Source organism: Sardina pilchardus, chromosome 15 (genome assembly GCF_963854185.1).
Source record: "Sardina pilchardus chromosome 15, fSarPil1.1, whole genome shotgun sequence".
NCBI lineage: Eukaryota > Metazoa > Chordata > Actinopteri > Clupeiformes > Clupeidae > Sardina > Sardina pilchardus.
In genome coordinates, this window is record NC_085008.1 from 12,227,266 (window position 1) to 12,240,562 (window position 13,297).

The 13,297-nt window shown below is 42.3% G+C and overlaps 1 protein-coding gene across 7 annotated transcripts in view; it reads right to left on the bottom strand.

Moving 5' to 3' along the window:
• The window catches only part of mast2 (microtubule associated serine/threonine kinase 2), a 122,306-nt gene that overhangs the window by 83,622 nt on the left and 25,387 nt on the right, over window positions 1–13,297 (bottom strand). For all 7 annotated transcript variants that reach the window (XM_062556339.1, XM_062556333.1, XM_062556340.1 and 4 more), the window contains exons 2-3: window positions 9,814–9,961; window positions 9,450–9,592 (exon numbers count right to left, since the gene is read on the bottom strand). In XM_062556339.1, the coding sequence (XP_062412323.1) occupies window positions 9,450–9,592; window positions 9,814–9,961 (291 nt within the window). The remainder of the gene's footprint in view (window positions 1–9,449; window positions 9,593–9,813; window positions 9,962–13,297) is intronic.

The window sequence follows — 13,297 nt, forward strand, 5'->3', positions numbered from 1 at the left end:
TCAACTTCATCCATTAATTCTTGTTCATGACAGACTAGTGCTAATTTGCAAAGATTGGAAGTTCCCATGTACTGTTCTCCCTGTGTGACATTGGAAAATCGACACATTCGAAAAAATCCATTCAACATTGACTACAAGGGATAAACTTGTGTCAAACCAATTTTGACTTGTATACAAAACCTTAGCCTGGGAATACCCATTCGAATCTTTGCCATATTTGGGATCTGCTCTGCAGGTCAGTCTGGCCAAGAGAGCAATGAAGCCCATTTCCAATGTCCCTAAAACACGGGCATACAAATACAATCACTAATCCGGCATGGACCTGTATTTCTTTGGAACTGAATAAACAACTGCATTTAAACCTTTGTTTACAAGATTGCTACACTTCTGAAACAATTTCGTCGAGTTTAATGCCACAATTTAAGCACAAGGTCTCATGATCTGACGGCTTCATCAGGTGAAAGACAACCATTAGATCTTTGTAAATGTCACATAGGCCTACAGATATACAGACAAAAGGAATTTTGAAGGAAAACATGTTGATTTGTTGGATTGGTTGAATGGGTGAAAAGCTTCTTGTGGCAATGCAAATTGTGCTAGCAAAATGTCATGAAGATTAACGATTCACATAGGCATTGGCTGACAAATGTTCATTGGCCATCATCACCCATTTTGTTTAGCAGGCCAAATGTCTGTTGCAAAATGTCAAAGTGGTCCTTGAGACATTGAAACGTGCCAATACTAGTGATCCGTGTGTTCAGGGTCCATCCATAATGTGGTAGTAATGCAGGGTTTAAATTTAACAGAAGTGTTGTGGCACACTCGGAACTTCAAATTGTGTTTCTTCATTCGACCGTTAATGAACATTATTCATTAATAATGAATAGGGTAATGTATGTGCCTCTTCCAGGCCAACTTGCCATAGAAAGTATATAACTGTTGCATGCGCATTACAGCCTCGGGTATGTAGTAGCGTTCATAACAACCTGTGCAAGGTACCTGACACAAACTATGTTTAGTCATCATATAAGGATAGACTGGGCATCAGATAATGAAAACCTCATACAGAAAGAGACACAAGCAAGGTGTGAGTAGGGACGTCTTAGAGCAGCTGTAGCATTGGTGTCCCGTACCAAGAACCCACAGGGATCAAAGTTCAGGTATGGCCCGAGATAAGAGTATAGTATAGTGTAGTATAGTATACAGTAGTAGTAGTAGTAGTAGTAGTAGTATATAGTAGTATAGTATACCCTTTTGATCCCGGAAGGGAAATTTGGTCTCTGCATTTATCCCAATCCGTGAATTAGTAAAACACACACAGCACACAGTGAGGTGAAGCACACACTAACCCAGAGCAGTGAGCTGCCTGCTCAACAGCGCTCAGGGAGCAGTGAGGGGTTAGGTGCCTTGCTCAAGGGCACTTCAGCCGTGGATGTGGGCGCGGGAGAGCAGTGCTCAACCACTCCCCCCCCGCCCACATTTTTCCTACTGGTCGGGGATCGAACCGGCAACCCTTCAGTTACAAGCTCGAAGCCTTAACCAGTAACCAGTTCAAGTACAGCCTTCCAAAACCCACTCCCCATCTCTCTCCCTCACTCATGTCTTACTATCTCTTCACGGTCCTATGATACGAAAGCTAAAAAGCCCCAAAATAAAACTAAGAAGGTGAGAACATTGTGTGCAACAATAAAACTATCCACAACTGGGTGGTACTCGTTGTATATACCGGTAAATTTGTTAGACGTGAGATAGCAACGAATGTAGGGGTCAGATCTTAAGTCCACACTACTAAAAGTATATCTGTAATACATTAAAAAACAGACAAGCCAGAAGACGATACATATCAGACAAGAGAGACACAGAAACTAACTCACTTTCTTATTCCATAAACTGAATCAAAATGGATCTTTTGCATCAGAGGCAAAAACTGACATACAAATAAGCCTAGATTTTCTTTTGGACTAAAGGTCATTTCCTGACGTAGTAACCTGCTAAATGTTACCTGGCTCAATAAATTGAAGTTTCCTGGCGCACTGATAAAAACATACTAATACACTTTCCAGAGGTGAGTATACACTCTGATTTCACACTGTAGTCAACCAAGGACAGCTGAAGGATTGCGACAGTATTTCCAGCTTTGGGAGCAAAAAGGTCCCTAGCACTGTGGGTGAGGCATCTGAGGTTTACACAAACATTTCCTTACCCACCCAGTCGTGTGTTCTATAATTATCAGCTCAAACAGCACAGGTTGTTGTCATTACAAAATGGTACTGTACATGCTGTTATGTAAAGAAAACGTATTTAGGCTAACAGAATGCAGGAATTCAGATGCCTTTTTTGTTGTTGTTGTTATTGGCAACTAGTTGGCATGCTAGTAAGCAACAACTCTGTGGATAGGACTAGATGTCTCGTTAAATAAGCAGCCAATATCCATGAGCAATATTGCTTGTTGCCAGTTTAGAGTTTCCTGCGCCAAATACATAAAGTCAAGTGATGGCCTCTTAATTGTTCATATGCATCTTAAATTGCTGTATAGGACCAGCTATCCAGGCTGCCAGAGGGGAAGAGGGCAGAGGGGACAGATCACATAGGAAATCACAGTGTGGTGGGAGAGAACAACAATAACAGTGGGAAACTGTAAAATGTGGACAATCGAGACTAAGCAGGTTCCTAGCTGTCTGCACTTCTCTTTCTCTCTCCATAAAAATGTTCTCATTCCCTGAAAACGTATTCAAATAGACATATGAGAGCTTCCAACTCTTAACTGGGCTATTCCATTTTTGTTTATAAAAGAACTGGAACAGACTGAGTAAGTGAGGATGAGAGATTTTCAGGCCTGCTTAGAGCGAGAGTGTGAGTGTAAAACGTCAGAGGCTGCTTAAGTATGAGGATCGCACTGGTAATTGTTCTCGCACAGACTTTCTGCTGTTATCTGGAGTAGACAAAAGTACACCTATTCATTTGGTAACAGTAACCTAGCTTACATTACAGTGAGAATTCAATTTCTCTAAATGTAATTAACACATATGCATCTAGGAAGGACATTGAACATTAACTGGAAATTCAATCATTGTAGCTACTGGGGCTGAATGTTTCAGCACTACAATAAAAGTTAATAAATAAAACTCTTCGACACAGAACGAGAACACCTGTGGCAACAACAGAGATACATCAGCATAACATTGCACAACGCTCTATAGACATTTGTGCTGCATTCCTTCTGACTTTGAATAAAATTCAACTTAATATAGACAAGTTTTTTTTATTATTATTATTATTTCAAACAGAACCGTACCAATGACCCACCCTCCTTCATCTCTATACAGCACAGGGCTTATATCTAGGTTAAGTGTAGCTATCTTCAGCAGCTCCTCACACCAGGTATAGCCTATGCCGTCCTGTTTTAGCAATGAATTATGAACTCTGCTGATACTGAAATACTAAAAGGTAATACAATTTTACGTTAGTAGGTGATATTTATACGTTATATTTGGCTACAATTGGGCTATATTCATCTCTGCAAATGTACTGTATAGCATTGGAGGGGACAGACTGGGTCACAGTATCCCCACCCAGCTTTTTTATTTTCAGGCATCTCTGAGGTCAGAAAACAATGCAAAACACTGACATCAGAGCAACATTATAGGAGTGACGATATACAAAAACAAACCACAAGGAAATGGTGTAATAGCACTAGCCGGGGTGTTCCCATGCTGCCTTGCGCGCAATTTGATTCACGCTGCTAAGGCAGCCTGGAAACTACCGCCCTAATTTTTGCCTCAGATAGGGGACCAATCACAGAACCGGGGGAAAGCAAGACGATGATGAGCTATGCACAGACACATTTGACAGACATCCGTGGCGCCCAATAAACGGATCTGGGCTTTTTTTTTCAAATACGAGGAAATAGAACGTTTGGTTCCCAGACCACGTCTCATTAAGAAGTGGTGGAGCTAGCCAGGCTATAATAGCACATTAAACACAGTTGATCAAATAAAATAGGATCGTAACCAATGCATGTCGAGGATTGTCAAAATGCTATGCACACAGACATAACACACACACATCTATCTACACAGACTCTCACCCATGTCACCTAATCAGCTGTCCCCTTTAGTGCTCGCCTTTAGTTCCACTGGTTAGGATAAGAGGCAGGCCTTTCACGAAATTATTCATAGTGAGCCCATGAATATTTCACAGACAACAGAAGCCCATCCTACGTACAATTGTTTATGAGAGAATAAAGAAATCAGAATAGACTAGTAGGTTAGAATAGTAGAGTAGGTTATAAAAACAATTCGAATTGCTGAAAACACACATAATGCTGGCTTGATATTGTCACTACCATAGACATTACTGCTACTAAGGCAACAGACACATTACGAAAACAAATAGGCTTTTATTGGTCTAGTGACTTAGCCCCAGAGGCAAAGACACCCTAGGAATTAGAACATCTTTCTTGCGGTTTGGGAGAACATGGTTACATTATTGTTTCTGATGCTGGAATAATCTCTCTATTGACTCATAACTAGGGGAGAGGGGGATGCCATTTTCTTTAATAATGGACAACATCAGAACGCTTCAATCTGCAAATCCGCCCTGAGTGATGTTCCCCTGTGTAAAGAAAGGAACACGCGAGCCTCACATCACTTCTTACTGTGAAAGACGACTCCCAATCCCAGATAATAAATATGTCATAGGAACATCAGTCTCCATCAGTCTGCTTCATGAAAAAAAGAGAGAGACAATTTTTTTTGTAATCACGTTTTCTTTTTCTTCTTCTTCAAATGCAAAGTGAGGCCTTCAGCTGTATGGTCTCTGGAGGCCACACTATTCAAGTCTGTATAATTGTTCAGACCAACCCGAGGCCATTTAATTGCACACTACACTGGACTGGCGCAGGAGAGGCAGCTGCACCCAGGCTCCTTCACACTGTAAATGAGCTGACAGACAAAAGGGCCCAAAGGCCAAAATCATCGCTCCATTTTACAACAGCCTACCCAAACAAATCCGTCTATATGCGGTTTTGCTCACGGAGAAGAGTATGAATGAGCACATAGAGAATAACAGACTAAGAGGGAGGACATAAGTAGAGAGACTGAATCTTTTCCCACAATGCTAACACCTCATACTCTCAAGCATCCTACTTCGCTTGGAAAACAAGAACAAGGGAAAGAAAGAGAAATTTAACTAATTCAACACAGGAACCTGCACCCCTATACCGTGCAACAATGGGAAAGGAGTTTGTTTCTTGGAGCGTCTGCTGTGTGAATTACAATTTCAAAGTTGCTGCAGATCTCTTGAGACACACCACAGATTTTAATGAGGACGTATGGAGAGGTGGGGGATTTATAAGACTATCAGGACAAAAATAAATATATTTAAAAAATCAGCCAAGGCAGAAACAACAATGCTCCCTGACACGTCTGTTCCAGGCCCTATTTCTCTCCGCCACATGCAAATCAAATGTTAATTCCACACTCTTCCACGCCCATTCCAGCCTCTAGCACATTTCTTTCTGAATGGCATATTTACATACTGTTGAATAGCAAAATATTAAGGCTTCTGAAAGGACCTCAGCCATACACCTGAACATTTCACTGTCAAATCCCAACTCCCATCTGTAATATGAAGCATCCCACTGGATGTAAAAAGCTATTAATATCTTTATGTCATCCAATCCAAGTTCGTTTATCCTTAACATAACAGTTTTGATGTCACTTCGATGATTAACTAACTTGTAATAGAGCCATTGGCTAGCCGTCTACGCAGAACCAAGCGGACAACTTCCGCTCTCCCCGACTCAGAGAAAATCACAAATTGTCATAGACTAATGACATGAAATCATACTATGGAATACTACCTTGTCAGTTGACTTGATTGTTCAGAGATTACGTCTGACGATATGTATGAAACAGGATATAATAAAAAACAACCAAATTTCAACAGAAAAAAACAAACCAAACTGCAACAGAAGATAATTTCCTGAGTTTATTATCCCACATTTTTCATGCAGTGTTTCTGAAGTCATTTGTCCTAGCGTTTCAAATCACTTAGCGACATTGCTAAGCACTCTGATGCAGTAAAGTAATCAACATTCTTTGTAATCAGTACATATCAACCATAGGCAAACAGTGACAATTACTGTCATTATTGATATCCATTAGTTGACAACCCTCTTAACAGAGACCAGGGTTTTGTGAAATGCTCCATTTGAATGTTTTCGGCCATGAATGTAATTTTTCTCTCAATGCAGCAAAAATAGATCTACTACTTTCTATGCAATAAGCAAATAAACGTATGCAACAACATCCTTAATGATGCAAGCAAATAACCATAACACGATCACAGTAGTCAACAATTATTGATTTAGCTGTAGTAGTAATTTCATTATATGCACAGGAGAGATGTTCAATTCCTAGTTCTATAGGTAGGGGATTTCATACAGCGGCCAATCAACAACTATTTACCATCAAAAGCAAAGTCACTATCAAAAGCAGGTTATAGAGGATTTTATAGTTGCTGAGTAAGTACATTAGCTTTTAGCAACCATAAACAGAATTGCAACTGGTAAGAGAGCTTGACCGAGGATTCACCTCTCTGTAGCTTGTGCCCTCTAACTGACCTTGGCGAGTTTCTACTGGTAAACAGCCTGAGAATGCACGACCACAAGTCATTAGAGCCCTGGCAGGATGTCTGGTTTTGTGACACCAACACCCATCCAACAAAACCGCTCCCTCTCACCCACCCACCCACAAACCAACCCAGTGCATGTGTGCATGCTCAAGGCCCCACACTGCTCGATCATAGGTAAACACCATCTGCCTGCCCAGCCCTACCTCCCTGCAGACATGAGACGTGATGAAAACCTAACTGTGGGGGGTCAGCTCAGCCATGGGCATACGATGGAGAGTGCCTGTAGGGTGCCCTCATGAGAGGTGGCTCAAGCCAATGAGATAAATATGGGCCTCTGGCTCAAGTGACCACATGGATAGAATTCATAAGGTTTATATTGTTGCTCTGAATCCATGTCACGGCAGTTTACAGCTTCTCACATAAACATAACACATTGACGGAGAAGCACAAATCTGTTGAGGCGCATCTCATTTCTGCCAAGAACACTGACAGATGAGGGTAAAAGGGCGCTGTTAGTATGAAGCAATGGGAAGGAAATTTAATAAACTTCTGGTTATTTATTCAACCAAAATAGCTTCACAGATCATATTTTCCATTTGGTGTCCAATGCTCAAATTTCCTGTATACAGAAGCGCACAATGATAAAATAGGGAGGGTGAAGAATTATAAATGATTTTTAGAAGCCTTCAACACTTTCTGGCAAACCTGACTCTCTTTATTCCATGCTGACAGAAAATCTTCATGAGAACGTTAGATCAAACACAACAACAGGAAATACATGCCCAGAACCCTACCATGCACCAGCACGTTGCGAAATGTGAGACTCATCAATGTGCTACAGTACTAGAAAAATATGTAAGCTTATTGAAGCTTACTTTTCAACAGAATAAATATAAATGATCTCCTCAGGTTAACACAAAGAGCTCTCATAGCCTTTATTCTCATAGAAAAATGCTGGGATTCATGTCAAATATAACTCTCAGACTTTTTTTTTTTTTCAAACAACTATTCATAGAAAATCTGTAGAAGAAAAACAAATACCATGTACTACTGTCCATTTTTCCTGGCATTTTGGAAAATATGTGAAATAGCTCTGTTAGATACAAATATTAGAGGATTCCAATGATGAGACAATGCTGCCACCTACTGGCAAGTAATGGCAGTCACCAGAGCCATTTTCCTATCCGTAGATGTCTAAAGTTCACCTATAAAAAAGCTATCTTGTGATTATTCCTATGGGAAAATAACATGGGGATTTTGAATTATCGCACCAGCTAAACTCTCACAGGGACGAAGAAGTCTGAAATGCAGACGTTTTGCTCAACACACTTTTGTCCTCTGCCTTCAAATGAGTAGTGTGATCTTCAGTACATTGAGACGGCAAATTTAGATTTTTGCTACTCTAGAGCTAGCTTGCTATGCAACTTGCCATAGATAGCTTCAGTTAACACCCGAATCTCCTTCTGTGGACAAAGATGGCAGCTTTGGTTCCTTTTTGTAGGCGAACTTCAGAGGTCTATACTTGAGGGTCATATGTCTTAAACCAAGCGGAGAAGCACATTTTCACACACATTCACAAGTTGTCAAACCAGGTGTACCATCTTTGTTTTCCATCAAATGAAAGGATCATAGCCATAAACTCTAGATGAAATACTAAGCTAATCCTGAAGGTTTAACAGAAACTTGAAAATGAAAGAATCACTAGGCTGCAAAACCAAGACTGTCCAGCAGATGCAGCAGTTGGCCCAACAGCTAGAGTAACAACATGTGCAAATGTTGCATGTTCATCCTTCTCCTTTGTCTGTCTACAAGGCATGTTTATTCAGCACTTAAATTATAGCATGTTGTCCAAGAGTAACATATTTTACTCCCTTTAAGCTAGAATAATATAACTATTCCTGAAGTGAAAACAAATCACAGCATAATGGTCACAACCTTCAGGAGGATAACAGGCAGGTCTTGATGTTTAGAGAACATATATGTACTAATATGTCATCAAAACAGGAACTAGAGAAAAGGGCAGGAAATTCAGGTCATGTGTATGGTTGGCGATGATGACACAACATGTTTTGAGTTAAACCACTTCCTGGTTAACCAGTCTGTACCCAAGTCAGAGTTGCCTATGACACACTGATCTGGGTACAGACCTCTGACTCGGTTTTCAATGTGAACTCATTGGCAGTTTTGATAATGGGTGCGGATCTCAGTGACTCACAGGCTGAAGCACCAGCTGAGAGTGTGTCTGCCTGCCCACGAACACTGCTTAGAAATTGTATCAACAACAAAACAGATGCGGTATGCTTCCACACATTGATTAAATATGTGGGTCTGTTTGTGTTTTGCATTTCAGAAGAGCTTTTAAAAGTACACAATCAGTGTTTACTTGCTATCTTTCTACTTGCGTGGGTGCGTTTACACTCTCCTGCAAAATTAAGACAATTCTGCACGTACAAGAGGAAGTGTGCAGTATGAATACAAAACCATGTGCATGTGCATGCTTGCATGTCTGGGATTATTACCACAACAAGTGTCAGAGTTCAGAGTAGGTATATGCCAATGAGCAGGTTCATTAACATGTATTGCATCAGGGGGAAGGTATAGCAAATCAGCATTTCTCTATAGATAAAAGAAGTAAGTATGAGACTGTAGAAGGCACTTGCGGGTTGGGTTAGTCTTTTAGAAGTAGCCCAGCCAGCGTTTCATAAGTATGAGACTGTGTGTGTGTGTGTGTGTGTGTGTGTGTGTGTGTGTGTGATTGCACTCGTGTGTCTGTGTGTGTGTGTGTGTGTGTGTGTGTGTGCTACATAACTCACCAGTCCTGCAGTGAGGGATGGAGCAGACTGGCCGAGAGACTGGTTCCTCATGCGCACCAGGTTGTTGGGCTCTCCGGGCTGTTGCCATGCCAAATGGCTCACCCCACTGTGCATGCTGCTGGACAGAGGCAGGAGCTGCTTCCCTGAAGGTCATGAGAGTTCCCATGAGCACCACACACACATGACTAAATTGAAAACACACACCATAAGCCCAAGATGTGTGTGTGTGTGTGTGTGTGTGTGTGTGTGTGTGTGTGTGTGTGTGTGTGTGTGTGTGTGTGTGTGTGTGTGTGTGTGTGTGTGTGTGTGTGTGTGTGTGTGTGTGTGTGTGTGTGTGTGTGTGTGTGTGTGTCGTTGGTCTCACCGGTCAGACCGCTAGCCATACTGCTCCTCCGCGCTCTGCTCTCATCTTGGCTGAGCTGCCGCTGCAGTTTGGTCTTCCCTGCCGCAGGGGACAGGTCAGGGTTACTCAGCTTCCTGAACAGCAGAGGAGGGGGCGCCGCAAACTCCTTCTGCAGAGACAGAGAGAGAGAAAGGAAGACATAACATGAGATGGACGAATTGAAAGAAAGGGTTGGGCAAGCACAGAGAGACAGAGAGAGAGAGAGAGACAGAGAGAGAGAGAGAGAGAGAGAGAGAGAGAGAGAGAGCAGGTGTTCAGAAAGAAGCAGTGAAGGAAAAGCAAGGGATAAAAGGGGAAAGAGGAAGACATTTCTCCCTCAAGCAGTCATGACACATGGCAGTCTTGGTAGTCTCTTCTACGGCCCAAACACAGCAGATATGGGCAGCATGTACTGTAAGGTACAGTCATTTCCTGTGTATTGGCCTGCATTGTGTATTTAAGCCGCATGACGGTGTTTTATGGAAGTTTAAAAGAAACAAAATCTTATTAATACCATATTAACTGCCCCCGTGTATAAATCTCATGGCTGAAGAAATTTTGCAAAATCAATGCGTAAGCCGTGGCTTTAAATAGTGAATCACAAGAAATATCATCCAGCATCAAAAATGACACACACACACACACACACTCTCTGCATTGGTCATGACCCAGCACCTGCAGGGGGGCTTCCCCCCACCCGCAATAAAAACAAAGCTCGTTTTGCTAAGGAAGTGACTCAAAGCACAGACAAGCAGGCGGCAAAACCTCTACCAGCAGCTATCACATTTGATTAGCGACTCACCTCTCCGTACTCCGCTCAAAGGGCGCGCACAATTAATGATGGCAATTACTTCTGACCTCAACAGGCTATCAAAACACAAGCACACTCTGTGCACGTGCACATGGCAGCATGTGGTTCTGAGCTCTGTTCTGTTCTCAGCCTTCAGGGACCACAAACAGAGGCCGTTGTTGTGGAAACCTGGCAAAGATGATCACATCCAGTCACATCCTCTGGGTGGCTTCAAAGTTCCAGCGTTTAAATCTCTCCGGTTACTTGCTCAAGCCTGTGAAATCCCACAAGTCCACAAAGCCCCCACAGTATTGGGGTTACAGGCAAAGTTTTCCTGATCTTTAAGCCAGGGAGCCACGTTGTTACTGACTCAAGCGCACACCACAGAACAACATAATATCCAAAAGGAAACATAAATTGTATGATTTTAAGCAATGTTGATCTACACAACCCACACACAAAAAAAACATCTGAGGTTTATCCTTAACCATACCTTATGTACTGGGTACATCTTCCACTCACTCCAGTGACCGTTGACAAAGAAAGCAAAGCTATTCCTAATTTCAAACGCTTAATTTCAAACTTAATTCTTGTCCAACTAGTGCCCACAGCACAGCGTCAGTCACGAACATCAATCCCACTCGGCTGTCCACTTGACATCCACCTGCAGCTTGACTGTGCGCCTGAACCAGACCATGTTTACGCGTGTGCATCAGCATGGCCGAATGCCATAATGGAGCGGCTACACGCAGGCTTCCAGGCCTGGACAGACCACTAATCAGCTTGACCTGAGCTGCACAAGTAAACACACGTGCAGGGATCATTGCCTGTGCTTGTGCTACTGCTGCACTGAACAAAAACATGGTTAAGTGTTCCCTCACACACAGACACACACACAGACACACACACACACAGACACACACACAGGAGCAGCAGAAGGGCAGATGGGTTCAATGGCAATACCGTTCTACAGGGGCAACAAGGCAGCTCATCTATGAGACGAGCATAGTGGAACAGAAAGAGACGAAGGCTTGTTTCTGAATGTGTCCCTTGGTCAGTCATGCCTTTTTCATGTTCTTCTACATGTAGGTCCATTAATCTGTAAATAGGGGTCATTAGTTTCTCTATTCATAAGAAGTCTTTACCTCCTACTGCCCTCTACCAACACCTCGTGTAATAGGATTTTGCCGTATTAGTCGCTGTAGGGAACAGTCTTAATGCTGATATCAGGTGAAGTGGGGCTAGCTGTGTGCAGTCAATGGAGGCGTGGTGTTTACAGGGAAGATAATAATGAGCCCTTGCCACACCAGGAAAAGCTCTTTAAGGGCGTCTTGTGTTACTCATTTGTGGCTTTGGCGGAGCGCTCTTTCCCCCAGATGTTTTCCATGGTCATTGGTCTCATCATCCTATCCCCACACTGCCTACTCCATCCAGACCACTGGTTACTTTAAGGCTTAGAATCTCTGTAGCACTCGGGAAGGATGAATGAAGTTTGACACAAGAACCCAAGTGGGGAGAGGGCAATAAGGCCTCCTCAGGAGGAATATCCTGCAACACAAGCTCAAACAAGAAGAGGTTTTGCACCTCCATGACAACTAGCATTTGTGCTTCACTACCAACATCGATACATGTGTTAGCATGTGTTTCCACAATCTGTATAGATGACAATAGGAAAACCCATCATGTCATTTCTCTCCCTCAGACGTGCTTAGAGAAATGAATGCAGCATGAGTCATCGGCCTAAACTCCACCACTCTTGCCTGTCAACAGACCCACCTTGTATTGAATATGAGATGATGGCCAAATGACATTGTCTGAGGCCTAATTAGGCGAGGCACCCTTAGTGTCTGTGATTGGCAGGGCCCTAAGGGCTTTGTGCTAAATGACTAGGTCCTGAAGAGACTGCAAATAAGGGCACAGAATAATGACAGCAGGGCCGGTTCTACTCCTTTAGAGAACACTGTATGTTGTTCCCATGCTTCTCATGGATGAGGGAGGTGCAATAAAGAAGGGACTCTTTCTCCTGAGAAGAGAACTCGACCACTTTCTCTGCTGCATAGGACACAAAGTAGTCCAACATCCAGCTAAAATCCTGTCAGTGATTTACACGTGACAAGCCCATGGTGGGTAAGGACTGACTGCTGTTATTAGCAGACCACTTCTTGGTGGAAGATATGGCATGCTCATGTGACCAACCAACTATTAAAACAGCAGTAAGAAATTGGCAGTAGTGAGCTCCTACAAGGCAACACCAACAGACCAGTTAGCAGCATTGATTAAAAGCCTGCCAACATGAAAACTGGAGTATTTGACATAAAGTAGTTAGCAAAGTTGTTATGATGGGTGTGCTGCATACTGGAACACAGAACTAAACAGTTCACATCTATGATGGCTAGTAGGAATGGCATGTGTTTATCTGTTCTTGCTATGAACATACACAGGTCATTAAAATGAATTTGAAGATGATACAGACACTATTTGCCAACAAAAACATAAGTCTACTTCCAAAAAGTAGAACATTGTTGCAACATTGTTGCATAGTGCTTCTCTAAACTTGTAAACAAATATAACAACTAATGCTTTCTTATCAGACAGTTTAAAAGAATGTTCTAAATCATATGGTTGCCATGAATGTTAATGGAGACCAAATTAAATGTCACAGCTGTTTAGGCAGCC